The 20,142-nt window shown below is 46.8% G+C and overlaps 2 protein-coding genes across 2 annotated transcripts; both read right to left on the minus strand.

Moving 5' to 3' along the window:
* Positions 1-1,686: 1,686 nt before the first annotated feature.
* c19h1orf216 (chromosome 19 C1orf216 homolog) lies at positions 1,687-4,639 on the minus strand. Its single transcript, XM_079175633.1, has 2 exons — positions 4,558-4,639; positions 1,687-3,212 (listed from the first exon to the last, which is right to left on the minus strand). The coding sequence occupies exons 1-2, from the start codon at positions 4,560-4,562 to the stop codon at positions 2,105-2,107; spliced, it is 1,113 nt and encodes a 370-aa protein (XP_079031759.1). The 5' UTR covers positions 4,563-4,639; the 3' UTR covers positions 1,687-2,104.
* A 4,496-nt stretch (positions 4,640-9,135) lies between these two features.
* On the minus strand, positions 9,136-19,848 carry clspn (claspin). Its single transcript, XM_079175725.1, has 24 exons — positions 19,664-19,848; positions 18,682-18,799; positions 17,914-18,341; positions 17,351-17,503; positions 17,084-17,146; positions 16,924-16,996; positions 16,666-16,768; positions 15,792-16,357; positions 15,495-15,683; positions 15,242-15,405; positions 14,976-15,145; positions 14,716-14,771; positions 14,387-14,580; positions 13,428-13,965; positions 13,268-13,301; positions 12,969-13,059; positions 12,734-12,885; positions 12,406-12,567; positions 12,152-12,273; positions 11,785-11,912; positions 11,469-11,589; positions 10,665-10,741; positions 10,322-10,483; positions 9,136-9,662 (listed from the first exon to the last, which is right to left on the minus strand). Exons 1-24 carry the CDS (start codon positions 19,688-19,690, stop codon positions 9,537-9,539), a joined length of 4,017 nt encoding a protein of 1,338 aa, XP_079031851.1. The 5' UTR covers positions 19,691-19,848; the 3' UTR covers positions 9,136-9,536.
* Positions 19,849-20,142: the final 294 nt, after the last annotated feature.

Consider the following 20,142-nt stretch of genomic DNA (forward strand, 5'->3'; position numbering starts at 1 on the left):
GTTTCTTTTTTTTTATAAAGCATCCTTTATACTTTCGTTGTAGGCCAACTTATAGTTTAATTGTCGATTAATGCATTATAATGCTTTATAGATCCGCTATGATTCCATTCATCAGAAACAATTTGTTTACATGTTGTAAAAAAGACATAAACATAAAGGAAAGACTTTCTTTAGTTTGTAGCTCTTAAGTTCATCAGATCAGGCCCCGTTTGACCTCTGACCTTTTGGAAGAGCGCTGCTAAAGAACACCTGGACAACAATCCAGTTATTGATGTCACTTTTAAAATCAGCAGCTTATTGTAGAGATGCACATCTAGATGACTTGTTATATGCTGTCAGGTTATCAGAAAGTGAGTTTTCAGAAAGATGTTATTTAGATTTTATTAAACGGCAAAATAAAAGTTGATCTAATTCATGAAATATTATAAATTCACTGAAATTATTTATGAACCATTAATGAAACAATGAATACCACCTTACACCCTCTGTATAACGAGTGTCTTATTAGAAAGAAGCATTATTATTGGTGTTTTGTTTACTGGGAGATTTATTACTGACATTAATTCTGTCTTTGCTCTAAAAATACTCAGACACTTTCTCCTGAGGTGAAACCGATCAGATTCATCTTTAAAGCTGCTTTAAGGCTCATTTATCTCTTCGTGCGCTTTGTTTGGATGAATTCCTCCTAACTACCCTGAAATCACGTCTCGGTGGTTTACAAAACCCTCCATCAAAGGCGTGTTTGTTCCCCCTCTATGTCCTTCTTTTCTTTTCTTTTTTTTTAAAGAGGTGGCTGCTTGCGCGTTGCTTACAAGTCCCTACTCCGGTGTAAACATGTTATCCTCGCGCTTCGACGCCCCTCAAACCTCCAACCTTCAGCCAGCGAACACGGGATCAATATGTAAATCGACTCCGACTTTCTCCGCGACGCCTGCGTCCAGGAGAGGCGATAAGCTTCAGAAATAAACCGGAGTTAGTTAGTTAGGAGGCATAGCCGGGGATTATCCCAAAACTCGCCCCGGGGTTTGGCTCTCCTGCGCGCAACCGGACCGGCGTCTGTTCACCGCGGCCGGATAGGACCTGCAGGGCCCCGGGGCGCAGACAGGCAGGCTCCCCGGGGTGGGAGGGGGGTGGGGGGGGGCACCACGACCCGCTCAGGATGGAGATTATAGGGTGGCAATGCGGCTGGTATCTCTCTGAGACACACACACACACACACACGCATGCACATGGAAGGAGGTGAGATGATCTCGGAGTGCCCGCGGCGGCAGCAGCCAGCCATGCCCATAAAGATTGACGCCCAAGCCTCACACGGCTATCACACTCCCCGCAGAACACACACACACACAAACACTCCCTCCCTCGTGTGATGAGCTGATACAAACCAACTTTGTTCGGCTGACAAAGAGGCAATTGTTCGATGAAAGGTCATTTGCCCGGAGGGCTCCAGAACAGCAAGTACAGCTCCAGAAGATAACAACTGGCCTTCTTTAGTCATATCTGCACTGAGGGAGCTTTGATAGACCTGCTCCTTGAAATCAACATGCTGAGCTGTTATGAAACGAAGGCTCTGGGCTCATAAAGTGCTATACAGCCAACTCATTGGACTTCCCCTCAGATCTAAATCTGACTTTCATTAGGTCAGATCTTATGAACGTGCAAACAAACAGACAACACAAACAAATCTGATATATCATATAACTTTATTCTTTGAATTTACCTATCATCATCTCTATATATACACACAGCATGGTCTCAAGAGTACAAATCATCTCCAACAGTTACATCTACACAATGTTCTTTTTTTGTTCTACTTTTTTCCACGCACAGGTCAAGACAAACAAGAACAGCGTACGGACAGAACAGTTTTGATAAAAACATATTCTCACATTAAAGTGTTCTGGTTTTGGTGTTGATACATGTATGTATTGATGCTCCGGGTGGGACACCAGTAAAGAAAAACCATTACAATCAGCAACATCAGTGTGAAGTTTAAAGACGTCTGTCAAGACGATGGCGAAATGTCTGAAGGATGGAAGCAAACAGAAGAAAAAAACATTGTTTTTAACCACTTCCTGATCCTCCCATGTCTCTCTCTCTCTCTTTACGACTGGCCGACGGCGGCGGCAGCGGGGGGCGCGGTGTTGGCCATGGCGGCGGCGGCGCCCATGCGCAGCAGCTCCTTCCTCTGCGTGAGGATGACGTCGAAGCTGGACTGCAGGCGGTTCTGCTGCTCCTGGATGCGGCCCTGCAGGGTGCGGACCCAGCGGATCAGCGCCAGCCGGCGGTACATGGTCAGCTGCACCTGGTGCTTCTCCATCTCCTGGGCCTTGAAGCGCTCGCGGTCTCGCAGCGTCCACACGGCGTCCATCAGCTCGGGCATCTCGCCGTCCGAGTCCGAAGACCGGTCGGCGCCTTCCTCCTCGGCTCCTTCCTCCAGAAGATTTCCCAGGTTGCTCGCTGTCAGCGACTTGCGGACGGAGCTTCGGCGTCTCCCGGACGGTTCTCGGTTGCCGTTTGTGGTCGGGTCGCACTCCTGGTGGTTGGATTTTGGTTCCCCGACCCCGATGCGGTCCCAGCCTCCCATGAGCATCCCTTCGCCTCCACTGTCCATGTTGAGGGAGGACATGCTGCCGCCAGACCGGTTGCTGAACTCAGACTCAGAGTCGCTGTCGCCCCATTCGTCTCCATCCTCCAGCAACGCCACGTCTTCCTCTTCCTCCCTTGCCCTGCTGCTTTTCCTCCCCTGCATCTCCATTTCCTCCCGCTGCTTCTCCTCAGCATGGCTCATCATCACCTTCTTCTCCTCCTCCTGCATCCTACCTTCCTCGGCTCCGTCGGGGGGCACACGGCCGTAACCGTCATCCCCGCAATCGATTTCTGGCAGGGGCTCCAGGCGGCTCCAGGGGGGGTGGCGGGAGCGCGGCGACAGGACCCCCGAGTTGTGGTGATAACCGGAGGACGAGGAGTTCGGAGGGTCGCGACCCAGGGGGCCCAAGTTGCGGGGACGCACCGGGTTTCGGTTCTCGTCCCCTCCTCCTCCGGTGCCCTCGTCGTCTTTGCCCGGCAGGAAGTTGAAGTTGCCGTCTTTGTCACACTTCCTGTTTTGCAGCGAGCAGGAGGAGCCATTGCCGGAGCCTCCTTTGCCTCCGTAGGCCGAGTTCAGAGGTTGGTCCCGGTGGTGAAGCATCGCTGACCTCGAATGAGCCTCGCTGGAACGACATGGGACAGAACATTAAAGAGCTTAAAGAACCGCAGATTCACTTTTTGTTATACAAGTTCTTGCATTTTAGCTTGTTTGGCAGAAGTTTGGCTTGTTTTGTTGTATAAAAAAGGTTGTTTTTTTGTCGAAAATAAAGATTTTGATCAGGTCACTCAGGTATCAAACAATGTCCAATGTTACACAGACAACCAATGATATCTAGCAAGCAAGTCTTGCTGTTGTTTGTCTCACAAGTGTAATATCCAGAGACAAAACACAGCTACTACTAATACTAATGCCGTTGCAGAGTAAAGTCTGGAATCTCTGGATGGCGGCACTTTCGGGAAGCTCAAGACTTCCCAAAACAAGCCAAGCCTTCCGCCTCACAATCAGCCAACGATAAAGTGAAGTTGATTTTGTGTACAAGCACGAGTCAAAACCAGCAGCTGCATAGAAGATACGCAAATGTATCATCGCCCCCCCCCCACACACAAAAAAGCTATGACACACGTTTGGAAAATGTAGTAATTGCTAAAAAAGCTGCATTAAAAAAAAAAAAAAAAAACATAAATGGATGAGCGGAAACAATAATAAAACGGAGGACACACACGGGTCGCACTAAAGTCCTTGTTTATAACGTCTAGAAATACAGGCTGGTCTGCACACTCCACTTCTATTAGCATCAAATATTTACATGTCTCCTCCGAATGGAAATTACTCTAATCCTGACTTCAGGCTGCTGTCAATCAATCCCCCTCTCTTCTCCTCTGCTCTATGCACGCGCGTTCACGTGGTGCTGAAGGACAGCGACTGTGGCTTTGTCGGGAGCGCGCGTACAGCAGGCGAGAACTGATGCTTGCCGGTCACGAGGATAAAAAAAAAAAGCTGATAAAAAAATAAAACATTGTCATCGGCACAGAGCTGAATTTTAAATGTAAATTAATCAACAATGTGGTAACAAATAAAGCGTAGTCCTGTTTGGGAAAATATTTTCTTTAATATATCTGTATTTTATACAACAACAACCTCGGCACGCGATGAGAAAGAGGAGAAAATGAATACCAAAGGCGTCCTGCTGCCGGATGGGTGTTTCTTATCTGCGCTAAAAGGAGCACGTCTTTGCACGGACGACGGCAGAAAACACAGAAAAGGCGACCAATGGCGTTCAATGGCTGCATGTTCACGGCTTAGTGATGAATGTACGTACGGTTTAAAAACCACACACACACGAAACACGATAGTGGTTCTAAAAAAAAAACCGACTCGGTATCTCCTCTTAACGGGATACAAATGAGATGAAAACGCAGAGAAAAACAGGAATATTTGATGTGCGCTGGGCGTTATGTAACGCTCACCCCATATCAGTGCTGTCTCCTCGCGCGACTCAAAAAAAGATTTAAAAAACAACCTCCTCACATCTGCTAAAGTCAAATGACTGCCACACAGCCGTGTGACTACATTAGCGCCGCGTTCTGATTTATTCTTACCTTTTCTCTGCCGGTTTGCTTTTAGGTGGAGAAGCTGGACACTGCCCCTCCTCCTCCGACCCTCCTATGTGATGTTTATTTTCCTCTTCCTCTCGCCGCCTCCTCCTCCTCCTCCTCCTCCCATCCTCTCACTGCCTATGTGATTCTGGGGGAAAAAAAAAGAAAAACACAGGAGTGGCTGGTTAATGGCACTTCCTCCGCTGGGCTGGGAATGCAGGAAAAAGGAAGCCGTGGAGAATAGAAACAATGTGAGGACAGAGATGGCTGTCATGTTACTGTGAGGGGTTTTCTTGTTTCACAGGTTTGACTATATAGATATATATATATATATATATATATATATATATATATATATATATATATATATATATATATATATATATATATATATATATCTATATAGATATATAGATCTAGATCTATATATCTATATCTGTCACAACCCTAACAGCCACATGATATCATGGTGATGACCTGATTGCAAAGTTACAGTGAGGTCTTGTTCTATACTTCAGCCCTGTGGCAAAAAACCCCACAGGCAGTTGTATAACCCTTCTAAATTTAGCTATTTAGTGTTTATAGCCTGTCTGTTATGACAACCAAAAGAAAAATGGTTGAAAAGTTTTTTTTGGGGGTGGTAACTCCTTCCCTTTTAGTATTTATTAACAGTATGGGGGTTATAGTTGTGACAAACAGGTTAAAAACACTTGTGTTTAATGCTACATATCGGGGTATTTATAGGTTATAGCCTTTGTTTTAATGGTATTTTAAGTAGCTATGTGAATGTGAAGTACAGCCCAAGCTACATGTTAAAATATTGGTTGAAATGCTGTTCAAACAATACTTATGCATTATATAACCAACCAATTTTCAACCTTAATCCAAACTTAATCCAGTCACTTGTATTGTATGTGAGCATGCGTGGTCGGTTTTAGCACATGTTCAGCGTGGAATGAGCGAAGATACTGATCCGGGCATGCGCAAAACATTCACAGCATGAATGAACTATTATGTACAATAATATGTGCATGTGGGGAGATAGTAGATATGTGCATTATTATGTATCGCTGTCAGTCTGCAATGGGAGCTTCCAACAATCATACGAGAGGAAACAGTGAAAGGCTTTGAAGCTTCAGCAGACTTGTAGGGATGACACTCACTCTCCCCATCTGTTGTTTTTTTACTGGGCTAATGCCATTAATGTTTCTCTCTCCACCATCTTCTTATTGATCTCAACAAGGCGAGCGAGGCCATGCCAGTCCTCTGGTGGTCGCCCAACAGCATTCTGGGAAATGGAGGAGACTTTGAGGTAAACAAATCACAGAAAATGTCAACACTTTCTGGTCGGCGTCGAGTATATCGACATCAAGCTCCGTGTCGGTCGGGGGATGTTTTTTTTTTCTTTTATAAACCTTATCGCAACATATCTACAAGCACAGGTGTGTATGAGGCTTTGAAACGGCTACCCACAATGCAACACTGACGGGGGCAACGTCACATCTGCGAGGGCTGTTGCAGTGTTTCTCCGAACTGGCGGTGCCTGATTGCTTTTGTGGTTGTCAATCTCAGATGTAAGGGCACGGCAGGCGAGTGTGTTTTCTAGAGGTGTGTGTGTGTGTGTGTGTGTGTGTGTGTGTGTGGTATAGAGGGGGCTACATCAGACAGACTTAACAAGTGTTCACTGTCTCCCTCCACCCTGCTCTCATCCCCCTGACATGTCGTCGCTGGCGGCAGAGAAAAAAAAAAAAACTTGCGTCCTCCTCCTTTCCACACACACACACACACACACACACACACGCACACACACACACACACACACACACACACACACACACACACACACACACAGAGTTCTATCCCTATCTACCCCCCTCCTTCAACAACATCCCCATTCAAGTGCATCAGCTCCAGGCATCCTTCCTCCCTCCCTATCCCCCTCTCTCCCCCCCCATCGTTCACCAGTAGCCTAAGCACATAAAAAATACATCAAACACAGCCGTCCGCCCAAGGCCTCGTCACACGCAAAATCATCTCTCCCTCCATCTCTCTCTTAAAAAGAAAAACCCAAGTTACAAAAGACATCTACAGAGGACACTGATAGGAGGAGAGATAGACTGAACTCAGAGGACTGAGGGTCATCTGTGAGGCCTCTTGGGGGGGGGGGGGACATATTATTGTAATGTTAACACTAACCACATCTTACCCCCCTTTCACTCACTCACACACACACACACACACACACAAACGAAAGAGTAAAAAAGACAAAACAGGGAGCATGACTTACCTTGTGCATAATAAGACCTTGTTTGGATTGTACACAGCCTGCAGCACCCTGACCCACTTCCCTCAGCTCAGCTCCACATCTGCTCCGGCACCAGACCCGGCTGTGACAGCGGCCGAGGGCGGCCGGCAGCACCCACGGGCCACGCTGTCAGATCCCCGGTGCTGAGATGCACAGAGACCGTAAAGAGAAAAAGGCCTGCCGGACCTCCAGCTCACAAGCCAACGCTCACAACAACAACAACGGGAAAAAAAAATCACCCAAATCAGCCGAGACGTGCTAAATTGAACCGCCAGTCCAGCACACGGTTAGCTTTGCGGACTAATTATACACTTTTATTTGAGGCATAGATGTGAGCAGACACACGCGTACAGTGCATACGTCACGACACAAAGCCCCACACACACACACACACACACACACACACACACACACACACACACACACACACACACACACACACACACACACACACACACACACACACACACACACACACACACACACACACACACACACACACACACCCCTTAGGTGCTGCGGCTCATGTTTCTCTTCAATTATTCCACCCTCTGCCCTCTCTCCTCCTCATAATCTGAATAAAGCCAGATCCGTGTCCTCTAGATATTTAGAAGCCGGGCCTCGGTGCCAAAACATGTAACCTTCCTCCTCTTTCAAGTGGGGAGAGAATAGGGAGTTCAGAGGAGGAAGGGAGGGGGGCTTGGCTTTACTGCGTTGACCTCGTAATTTCCTCTCAGGGGTTAGACAAAGTTGTGGAATTGAGTTTGGAGAAGTGGGTAAAAAAAAAAGAAAAAAGAAAAACTTGCAGACACTATTCCTATTAAATTCTAATTAGGATTGATTTCTTGACCCGGCAAACAGGCCCTCAGGATTTGGAATCATGTCTTAATCTTGGTTAATTGTGTTGTAATGGCTCAAAAATGAAGACAGAAGCAGCTCCACACCAAATCATATCGCTCATTTGCCCAAAGCTTCTGGGACTTTTTCGACTCTTGAGACAAACAATCAGAGCCGAGGTGGACACACGTCGACAAAAGGTAGACCTTTGACAACACCGGGATTACGCTGGCCTGCCTGCAGGTACGGATGCCCGCTGTGGGCGGGGCCCACCATGGGGTTCATTCCAGAGCCTCGTGGCGTTGGCCCCTAATGATGTGTAATGGGGCCTCCTGCGCCCATTCCTAACCCCGGGACCTCCTCCTAATCACCGTGGCTACTAATGAGATGGAGAGACATGAAAGGGCTCGTTAGAGGACCCTCCCTCTCATGCCGGCCTATTATTAGCCACTTACCAAATCATTAGTCTCTAAACTGCGATTACGCTTTAAAGCTGGAAGACAAAGTGAAAGAACGAGTGAAAGATTTACAGCAAAGGACAGGTGGAGAAGTGGAGCTCTGCGACCCTCGTCAAAACCTGGACGTTCTCCAACGATGAGGCATGAACGCTGTGGAGCCGTTTTCTTCTGTGTATTACGATCTCAATTAGTCGTTCACACTGGTCACCAGCGGCCTTTGGCGTGCAGTCTTTAGAACATGGACTACTGTCGTTTGAAATTCCAGACCATAACAAAATTCTTTCCCTTTGAAAAGTATCGAAAGGGAAAACCCTCCAAAATTATAGTAACAACCTATCGAGTCCCAAACACACAAAAAACTGTCTTTACAGAGGGACCATGTTCGTATTGTACACGTTTACACAATGCAGGAGAGAATGACAAGCAAGACTGAGTCTACAGCCATGCTAGCTGCTGTGAGCCTCTACCAGCATATTAGCATGCTAACATTTGATAATAAGCACAGCTGAGGCTGATGGGAATGTTATTGGTTTTGCGGCAATTCAATCATAAACCAAAGTATTGGATGAATTTTAATGTTTGATGGGATGGAGGCGCTGGATGAAACGCCAAGAGGATCAGCGAATTTATTACAATTCATCCTGATCATCTTGGATCATGGACATCAGGGCCAAATTTAACGTCAGCCCCTCAAGGAGTTGGACATCACACCTGTTGCACACGCACACGCACAAAAAGACCACTCGCATCCAGTCCGACAACAGAAGACAAAAGCAATGTCTTAAAATACACTTTTATTTACAATGTAAAACAAATCCATTTAAATCATCATACAACAAAAACCTCCCTAACCATTAAAAACCAAATCAATCCTATTTACATGATAAAACATTTTTAAAATGGACCTCCGTCATTAAGTCAAGTAAGGTGTGACGGATGATTGCGTCTGTTGGCGGAACAACAAGCCCGACTAGAGAAGTGAGTGCGAGGAAGAAGAGGGGCCTCAGTGGTGTGCTTTAGCTTGCCATTTTAAGGCAATGTAAACATGTAAACGCACATCTGTATTCGTGTTTCACCAGCGATGCAGAGGACGTCTACCGGGCACCATCGGCACGCAACCGTCCTTTTACCACCTACTTCATTTTTGAGGTCCTGCTGGCTTGTGAAATACTGGATGTGGCCGGTCCATTCTGGCCTTTCGTCTGCTGATGAAGAGGATCATCATCATTCAGCCGGTAGTGTTCGCGTCCTCAGTGGTCCAGGAAGTTGAAGATGCTCCTCTGGGGGCCTTTAGTCTGTCCTGTGGGTCTGTTCTCCCGGCACACCCTCTTTGATGCTGGGTTCACCGCTTCCACCGGCCCCCTCTTCTTCATCGTCTGAGGATCAAAACAGAGCCAAAAGGTGAATTGTAAATAAAAACAACTAAATAAAGTGGCGTTAATGATGAATCTTGTGGTAAAACATGCTTGGAAGAAGCATTGTGCTCAATAGGATCAAATAGAAAACAGTGGCCTTTGGCTCCACCTAGTGTCCTGCATCTAGAAGACATCCCAATCTATAAATTCCCCCACCACGCTCATATGACTCTCACACTGAGCAACCTCTGGCCATGATCTTTGGAAACTATTTTGTTTTTGGGCTTATTTTAGAACAGCGAGATCAAAATAACAAAACCAGACCGGATAGGGAAGATCAAAGTGGGTGACGGCCAGGGGCAGTAAATCACTCTTTTCATTCAAAGAAACAGCTGGAAAATAAGACTGAGGATTTTTATTTAATTAGCTACCAAAGTGGCGTTTCCATTAAAAACACTAAGACTTTTTAAAGAGCAGAGGAGAGTTTTATGAGCCTATTGTTTTCAACATCGGTGGTGGGGCAACTTGTTGTCATGTGGCCACGTTTCACCCGTTTCTCAACAACACGAGCTGAGCTTTTGAAGCATTCATCATCCTTTGGACCCATGCACGAGCGTGCCAGAGCATATGGCGCTTCCTTCTGTCCCAGCTCCAACACCTGCGCGAGTGCGAGGACTCACCTGCTTCTTGGGAGCGTCCGACTTGGACTTGTCCTTCTCGGGGGACAGAGTTTGGAACAGGAAGCCTCTGCTGTTTCTGGGCGCCAGAGGATTCCCCTCTGAGATGGAAGCCAGCTTCTGGAGGACGGACTGAGGCTGACTCAGCAGGGACCCTCTCCTCACCTGGAAGCGGATCAATAAAACACAAGTCTCACATTGATCTTTGAGAGACATAAGTGAAATAAAAACTAACGTTTAAGGCTCATCGCCGACATCCACTCGTGTTTTGTTTGTTGAACAGATCTGATGTGCACAAAAGGAAAATGAAATGAAACCAAGAGTCACTATTCTGACGGCGGTGTACCTGTGAGGGCTGCGAGGGTCTCTGGAAGGGGTTGAGAGCCGGTGTCTTCTTCTCTGGCTGTGGTGCCACAGGGGGCTCTGGTATGAAAAGGGGGAAAGTTAGACAGCGAAATATTCACATTCCTCAAATGTTTTCATCATGATACACCGAAAAAATTACTTTATAGGTGCGCTTTGTATTAAAATAAAGACGCTAATTTATATCTTCAGTTGACTGAATGCCCTTTATATCAGACTGATACCCTGTTTATATATCCTTTGTCATTTGGATCTGAGTTAGAGTGGCCAGTCACACAAACTCATAATTAATAATCACCGTATCACATGCAGCCACTCAGTTTTAGTCACATTTCTTTCTTTCCAGGAACTCAAGAATGCCACAGCGGTGTTGAAATGAACGTTCTGAAGTAAGTTGACATTTAGCAATGATGGTATCGGCAGCAGCTTCCCCTCTGTGTCAGGGTTAGTTTAGTTTGCTGGGAGACATGTCAGTGTGTTTTGGTGCAGTCGGTCTGTGTGTGTGTTCTGCTTTATCTCTAAAGCTCTGTAGCACATCAGGTGAAGTTATCGACAGTCTTCTCAACTGACAGCGCTGAGCAGATCAAAAATCATCTCTCCGAGACTCTAAGATTAGACTTCTTCTCTTTGCTAAAAAAATAAATCTGGAAACTGTTAATCACACCCTCGATGATCATCAACCATCCATCTGGTGATTGTGTTGTCTATCTGTTTACTACAGAAGTCAATAACTGGTGTTTTATTTGAGGTCACGGAGTCTTCTTGTGAGGCTTCACAGCAAACAGACCTTTTCTCTGCAGAGTCTTGGCGGTCAGCTTCTTGGCCAGCTTCATAAAGCGACTGTCTTCCTCTCCGATATTCTCGTCCTCCGCATCCAAATCTTCCCCTTTCTTGGCTTTCTGCTCAGACTGTGAGAGGAGACGCAGAGAGAGAGAGAGAGAGAGAGAGAGAGAAAGGTATGAAGACAAAATGACAACATCCCCTTTCGTACGTTTACTGCGTTGACTTTACAAAGAGTTGAATTCTGAAATCAGTCGATACTCCAAACGTATTTTTGTTAACGGCTCCTCACTATTGCCTGCGAGTAAGGACTCTAAAGCTACCTGTTCTCTGAGCCACTGTTCTCTCTCCAGCCTCTCTTTCCTCCTCTGGACCTCGGACAGGTCCACCTCTTCATCGCCCTCCTCTTGCTCGCCCTCCGCTCCCGTCCTGTCCGCGTTAAAACCATCATCTGGGAGAAAGAATACAGAAAGAAACGCGACTTTGAAGGAAGCTATATTTAGAATTTTGGATATCTAAGCTTATTGCCTGATAGTTAGTCTGTTGATCTCGGTGGACTGAGTTCAATTAAAATAAGTAAAACTATGAATCCTGGTGTTCACACACTTGGGTTATGTCTTCTTTTAACAATTACTGTCTCAAACCCAATCAAATTCTAGTTTAAATCACCAGTTTATGATACGAACTCACCGATGTTTTTCCAGCGGAAGCGACGAGCTCGTCCCGGGCCGTCAGAGTGCAGGTCTCCGTCAGCGAGGTAGCGCTCCTGGTAGAACCTCAGTGCTCGCTTGTCATCGTCCATGATCTGCTTCCTGTAGGAACAACACCGGTAGAACAAAAGCTCACATTTTCATCCCTCGGTTCGATTTCTGAGGCAAGACATCCGACTTGCGTTATTACGACAGTCTATTCCCAATACTTCGAGCTCGGGACGCTGCACTCACATGTGGATCTTGTTGACCTGGTCCTGCAGCTCTTGATCGGCGGGAAGCTCCTCGAGAAGCTCCTCCTCCTCGTACTCGTTCTCATCGTCGCCGTCCTCGTCGTCGCTGCCCAGGTCGCTGCCGGACAGCTCAGCCTCCGACTCCATGTAGTCGGTCAAACGCCTGTGAGCAGCAGACAAGAAAACTATTAACATCTGTGGATGCTACAGCGTGGATTATGTGACGAAAATGATTTTCCTATATCGTCAAACGCCAAGAGAAGAGTGTGAAACATTAGCTTTGTGTGCATATGTTGCTACATACGTGCTAGGTTTAATTCTATACTTACATTTTCTTCTTCTTCTTCTTCTTGACCCGCTGAGATGTGAAGACACCCTGCATCTCCTCCTCTTCTACGTCATTGTCTCCGTCCGAACCAGCCTCGTCCTCCTCCTCGTTTCCCTCTGCACCATCCTCATCATCATCATCATCGTCGTCCTCCTACAAACCCCACAATCCACTTGTCATTTCCATCACAAAGACGTACATCCAGCGTGTTATTTATACTACAGAGACAACCTTACCTGTTCACTGGGACTTTCCACATCTGACAGAAGCCGGAATTCGCAGTCCTCTTCCTCCTCCTCCTCTTCTTCTTCATCTGGCTTCTTTTTACTTTATACAGAGAAACCACTATGAGAACCACATATTGATATTACAATTAATATTCACTTAATCCTTTACCAGAAGGGACTGAAGTAATAAATAAAAAAAGTAACAAGGAGAGTAGTTTTGTAAAGAATCATAAACATCATTTGATAATTTACAACTCAATAAATCTAAATCTTTCTGATTTGGATTCTTTCAGGTCTTTGAACTGTACCTGTCTTGTGCTGACGAGGCCGTGTGACCAAAACCTAAAATTGGCAGCAAAAGGAGACAAATCTTAATATTGTGAAACTGGAAGTCAAAACATTTTCAAACCTCAAAATGTGAATGTTTCGCCACAGAGTCTACAGGTGGAGCAGCGAACAGTTGTTTACCTGGACTAGGAAACTTCCCCGAACACAGGCCCAGCAGCTGATCCATGGCATCATCAGACTCCTCGTCCCGTCCTCTCGCCTCCCTCTTGTCCGTCTCCTTCCGCTGGCCTCCCGCCTGTGTCGGCGGAAACGCTCCGGAGCACAACCCGAGCAGCTCGTCCTCCTGCGACGCTCCGAGGCCTTCTCGCCCCGCCCCGCCGGAGCCGCTCTCCGCTGTCCCGAAAACCCCCGAGCACAGCCCAAACAGCTCCCCCATGTTGGCGTCCATGGCATTCTCGTCCAGGCTGTCCAGGATCAGCTGTCTCTTGTGGGAGCGAGGCGCAGCGGACCGCGGCCCCACGTTCAGGAAGCCGTCCGCGTCCAGTAGCTGGGAGTGCGTGTCGTCCTCCAGGGAGAACCGACCTTGGGAGTCTCCTCCGGGGCCAGAGGCCGCTCCGCCCAGGGGCCCCGAATCTGCTCCTGGGGACGGAGGCGCATACAGGTCTTGGGAGTCCTCGGTGGGGAGGCAGAGAGACGGCTCGGAGAGTTTGCCTGAGCTCTGATGGAGGGAAAAGAGATCGACGGGTTACTGTATGCCAACATACTGTATAAATGGAGAATGATTTTTTTCGTTCTGTAGTTGTTTTTCACCATTTTCAATTAAAAAGTCATACAGCTTATGTTGCCACGAGTTATTCTTTAAACTTACAGCTTCCTACCGTTCCTGCACAGGCTCTCGTCTTTTTTAAGTCATGCAAATGTGAATATAAGTCGGTGTAAGTGTGACTGTACACTTACAAGAATGTCTGAGTGTATATCTTATCTTTATTCTGTTTTTAATTAACAAACAGATAACTAAATGAAATAGTGACAGTAAAAGTGGACAGATACGTGGATTTAATCCTATGCAGGTTTGTGAGAACTCAAACCCTTACTGTTAACATTTGGGTACTCTCAAGTGTTACATTTCTATATCTTACCTTGGAGGCAGAGCCGAGGAAGCTGGGCCTGAAGAGGCAGGGAGAAGGGGAGCGGAAAATGGAGGAGTTGGAGATGCTCCTCCCTGCGGAGCGCTGATGACTGATGGGCTGGTAGGAGGTTATCATGGATCCTGCCAGCTCAAAGCTGCTGTTGTGGCTGTTGTCCTTCACCAGGTACAGAGAGTCGTCGTCTTCTGGAGACGGGGAGGACGAGAGAAGACCACAGAGGGGAGTTAAGGCGGATTCAAAACTATTTTTGTCACTCCTTTTAAAGCATCATCTCTCATGAATAACTAATGATAACCGTGCTTTCGTCTCACTCTACCCACCCATCTTATTGCTGCTGCTGTCCTGTCCAGAAGGACCAGACCTTCTTACGCCATCACTGAAAAGGAGAACAGTGCAAGTGAAGCTTTACCGCATGGATACACAGTGCATTCAAATATGAAACTACAAGAATTATAAATTGTTACTTTTTTTTTGTGTGGCTGAGAAACGCCAATACGTCACTATTTCATGTGTTTTACGAGCAGTTTTTCCCCCTAAATAGGACAATACGGCAACGACTATAAACTCAGACTGCACTTACCCGGTACGAGAGCAGGAGTTGCCGGGGAACAGCATGAGCGTACTGTCTGAGGGTTCGTTCCGTGCCACGGGAGACGGACTCCTCATACTCTGGGCGACACTGCCTTCCTCATCGTCATGCTCCTTCTCTTCTTCCTCACCGCCATCACCTCCAAGTAAGTCATCTAAATTCTGGTTTAAAAAAAAAAAAGACCGGGCTTGACGTGAGAACAATGTGCAAAGCAATTTGATTGCTCCAAAGCAGCAAAGCAGTAAACCTCCCCTTACCTCTTCCTCCTCAGACTCATCGGTCATCTCGTCCTCCTCCTCTTCCTCCTCCCCACAGTCTTCGTTGTCGAGGCGATTGAGCTCGGCCCTGCGCACCCTCTCCTCCTGCCTCCTTTGGGCCATGGCGAGCTGCAGGCGCTGCTTCAGAGTCAGCAGCTTCTCTCCTGTGAAACGAGGAGACAGAGGAGGTCAGCGATGCCGCTAACAGAGGTCAACAACCTGGTCTCCCCGAGTCTCACGTGGGCATCCTCACCTGGTTTGGTTGCCGCGGGCTCCTCTGCTCCGTCTTTAACGGTGACGGTGATCGACTCGGTGCGCAGCTCCTCCTGGCCAGACGGGGCGCTGTCTTTGCGGACGATGTTGAGCTGCATGGTTCGCTCTCCCTGAGGGCGTGCGGGTGCCTTGACGTGACGGAGGTAACGCTCCTTTAGGGCCGCCACACCTGGTTGAAGAAGAGAGGCGATAAATGGGATAGTAGACGGGTTCATTCTGATTTACTACGCTTTGTATCCTCTAACTTGGCTGAAATCCTAAAAGAAGCGGCACTCACCGGGGTTGAGCGGCGGAGGCTCGAGCTCAACGAAGGCGCCGTCATCTGAACACAATTTAGCGACGGGCGGGGGGTCCAGTCCGAGCCTCTTCAGTCTGGCCAATTTGTCCTCCCTGGATTTGGTGGGTCGCTGTGCTGAAGGCTGTGCTGAAGGCTCTGCTGCGGCCAGATCGGACACGGGCTCTTTCTGCAGGGCCGCAGAGTCAGACAACACCGCAGTCTGGTTTTGCTCCGAGGGCGCAGGAGGCTTTTCCACTCCAGAATCAGAAGCAGGTTTCAACGCTCCGTCGGCTGAGTTGGACTCCTGCAGACTTTCGGAGAGGTAAAGCATCGGCCCGGATTCCTGGTCGGGATCTGGGCTCGCTGTTGCCCCTCCGGCCTGGTTGAGGCTCTCCTGCTGCGGGGACGAGGTGGCGGCGGGGTGAGGTAGGGGCTGGATCTGAGTGGAAGACAGATCTAGAGAGGGAGAGGAGTCCTGCTCTGCGGGTGGCTGCAGAGGCTCACTGGGTGGAGGAGGAGGAGGAGCCGACGGCGTCTCCAACATCATGGCTGAATACTTTGTGGATCTGAAGGAAATGAGATGATCATTCATTTGTTTATTATTAAGGAAGCCTTGAAACTTGATTGAGAATTGAATGAATGTTGATTGTGTGCGTATATGACAGGAATGAATACAAAACTCAACGTTAACTTAATTAAATGTGAAATTAAACATGTCCAGCAATTAAATAGTGACTTTGGTAGTTCCCTTGTCTTTTATAAAATCAGATTTTTGGGGGTCAAATTGTGATTACAGATGGACATTTTAGGCCTCTGCGGCTAACTGTTGCTCTGACGCATGTGTGTGTGCGTTATCCGTTGTGTTTGTCTTTACTTCAACAGCGCCATGGCAGGACCCTCCGGCCTGGCTCTCTTCCTAAAGAACTGGTCGATGGTCTTCGGCTCAGGGACGTGGTAGGGCAGGCCGAGTGTGGACTCTAAAACAAACAGACGTGTCAAAGATGGCGTCTCAGTAGCACATGAGACTCCCCTTTTTAAGTCTGAATCGCAGGAATCAAATTATAAATAATAAACAGGAAAAATAGTTCACACGTTGCATCAATAAAAGTTGTAAAGTTTGTTGTAAACTGACCTCTGACCAGCCTCTGAGACTCACTGTGGAGCTGCTTCATTGCCTCTTTGCTGGCACGCGCAGCTTTCCTCTCCTGAAAACATCACACGTTGAGAATCGAACAGCTTTTTCTTGGTATGAACGTGAAAGAATTAATGTAAGCATTTTTGCCGCTGCATACCACACGCTGGGGTTTCTCTGCTGGATCTTCGTCTTCCTCCTCTTCCTCATCCAGGAAAGGATCCTGCAGCAATATTTCAAAACACCGATTACAAAAAAGGCCTGCCGGGACAACATCGGTCATCACCACAGCATTTTCCCCAAAGTGTCATTAGCAACATCTGTTCCCAGTATTATGAGCAATGGCATAAATTCCGGCTGAAAGCTTTTACATGTCAACAAAGGGCTTGTTCTGACCCGTAATATTGCAAACAGTCTATTTTTGTACCTTGTGTTTTTTCATCTTTTGTTTGACAGCAGCTCGGATTGCCTCCAGAGACTCTTCCTCCTCCTCCTCCTCATCGCCCAGACCGGTGTCAAACAGGTCTGTGTCGCCCAGCAGACACCCACTGTCATTCAGAGCCCGAGGGAGAGGCGAGTCCTGGGGAAATGTTGTTGTTTTTTTAAATATGGTCCACGTCAAGGATTATTATTCTTTAACAATTATTTGATTCTGCTTCTGCTTAGTTTAACATTTCATTTCCTTTGTGGAGATGTTAAGTGTTTGATTTGATAATTTGGGTTCTCCACTTAAACGCACATTGCCATATCCCTGTTTACATAAAGAATAATTCCAATAGATACAAATATTAGAATGTGAAATATGCAGAAAAATGTACAGTAGTATGTCATTTATATACAAGACAAGGTATATGTGCAGTTTCTAAACTCATGACATAGAAGTCTCAGAATAGTTTTTTTCTCTGGACTAGAATATAATAATAAGAAGAAGAAGAAGAAGAAGAAGAAGAAGAAAACACCACTGAGAGAAAAAGGTCGAGCTTCACTAACCTCATTCATTTCAGAGAGCCTCTCCTTCTTCTTCAGTTTTTCCACAGCTTTGCTTCGCTTCTCCTTCTTCTCCCGGTGCCTCTGGCTCTTCTCTCTCTTCTTCGGTTCCTTCATCGATTTCGCCTCCTTCCTCACCTCCTCCTGTTGCTCCTTTATTCCTCCACTTTGCTCCGGCTCGCTGTCGTCGCTGTCAACGGGAGCGCGGCTTATTCTCTTGCTCTTCTTCGGCGCCCCACTCTCTTTCCTCTCATCCTTCTCTCCCGCCTCCCCGGTCTCCATCTCCTCCCCGCTGGAAGCGGATAAGACCAGCGCTTCGGCCATGTGGGCGCTGTTCTCCGCAGCGGCCTCCTCCTCCTCGCTGTCACTGTCTCTAATGGCGTTGCGGTGAGGCTTTCTGTGAACCGTGACGTCTTCATCCTCGTCAGAATCTGGAAACAAAATAACAATTTAGAGAACAGGGCAAATATGAATTGCCACCAAAACAAATTTCTTTCTTTTTTTTTACACCTTTAGAGAATTTACACAGGAATATTTGTCGTCAGGAGATTATTGTAGATCACTTGATGGCAGTCAAATAGTAATTGGACTGATGCACCTATTGTAAGCTTTGTGATTAAGTGTCCGCTATAAACACAAACTGTGTAATGTAAATGGAATTTCACTGTAAGTGTAGAGACATTAACATTACTGTTATCCCTCATTTACACAGCCAAAGTGTCTCCTGCGCTGCCTCAAGCTGGATTACCATCCATTGTTTTGGTACTTCACCTGGAAGCTCTTCCCTTTTGTCTGCCGTCTCGGTGACCATCTCCTCTGCTGGAGAGCCCATCCCGCTGTCTGAATCACTCCCCGTTGCCGTTTGGGCCCCAGCCGGGAGCCTCTCAACCTGGGTACAATGAACAGATTTCACCCATCATGAAGCACATTTTCTATAGTCTGGACTAACTGCAGTCGGTTTGGGATGATGTCTGTTTATAGGGAAAAGGCACATACTGCTAAATTACAGTGTTCAGGGTGGCTTATCTTGCTTTGTGTAGGCCTACTGTAACCATACTTTAGTGAAATCTAAAAGGAACTGGGTATTAATGGCACGGTTAACGGACTGCAAACATCGATGGCTGCCCAACTCGCTGCATGACCTTCTCTGGGATGCCTAACGTGTGTCTGGATTTGTGAAAAAAAATATACACGAAAAGATAGTTTCTTTGCAAAGTCAACATGAAGCCTGTCAATCGATTGTGAGACTTTAAGCAGCCAGAAGGATGTTAAATTACATTAGTGGCACATTGTAATAAACTAACCAATGAGCACGTAGGTTTGCGACATTGATTTCTTTCAACGATTGTAGGTAACTTATCCAGCTAATGTTACATGCTATACACACAGTATATATAAAAAGTGATTGATTTCCGTGAGTAATCAATCGCCCAAGATCATAATCTACTTAGATATACAATGTTAACAGTGTAGGTTAAGTACAATCACTAACATGTATTTAATAGACGTGACCAGGCCAAGACTACAACCACCATCCCAGCTGGCTAAACCTAACCTAGCAAGCTAGCTAGCTGGCTAACGCTAACTAGATCTGCAACTAGCACACTATTTTAAAGGAATGCTACGGACCGTGGCAGTCGTTGCCCATTAACGTTACTCATAACTAACAACATATATGTCAGACTCATACTTCCCTGTGAAATAACGTTAGATGTCCCAATATAGCGACCGATATGTGAACTCGTTTCCTCACCTGTTGCTGAGAAACGACCAGGCTCATCTTTGTCCGCCGGGCTAGTTTACGCTCTTTAGTAAAATAAACCAGCGGACACAACGCTTCGTCGAATGTCAGCAGACGTCAAAAAGCAAATGTCTGCGTGACAAAGTCTATTTCAGACTGTTAAAGCATATTTAGAAATCCTTAATCTGGGCTGTTGCTCTTCCTCCCGCCTGATCCATACACACCGAATAGAACGTTAAATTTTGATCTTTCGCGCGCCGTGACAGCTGGCCCGCAGTCTTTCCTCACCGAGGTGTCAATCGCCCTCTTCTCGCAATCCTATTGGTCTGTTTGGGACGTTTGTATCCGCCCAGTTTGACGACATTGGCTTGGTGTGAGCTGATTTTAAAGACCGGGACTGCTCGGGCGGGCGGGGCTCAGGGATTTTGCATTGCAAAATTGTTGTGCAGCAGTGGCGATACAAAGTGGGTAAAAGTGCCCATAAAACTAAA

Source organism: Pholis gunnellus, assembly GCF_910591455.1.
Source record: "Pholis gunnellus genome assembly, chromosome: 16".
NCBI classification, from domain to species: Eukaryota; Metazoa; Chordata; class Actinopteri; order Perciformes; family Pholidae; genus Pholis; species Pholis gunnellus.

Bases quoted from the DNA above. Each gene is read 5' to 3' on its own strand.
- clspn (XM_079175725.1), bottom strand. From the start codon at position 19,690: ATGAGCCTGGTCGTTTCTCAGCAACAG. The intron at 16,358-16,665 runs GTAAAGACAAAC...CATTTCCTTCAG, and splicing joins CCTGCCATGGCGCTGTTGAA to ATCCACAAAGTATTCAGCCA. The intron at 10,484-10,664 runs GTACACCGCCGT...ATCCGCTTCCAG, and splicing joins GACCCTCGCAGCCCTCACAG to GTGAGGAGAGGGTCCCTGCT.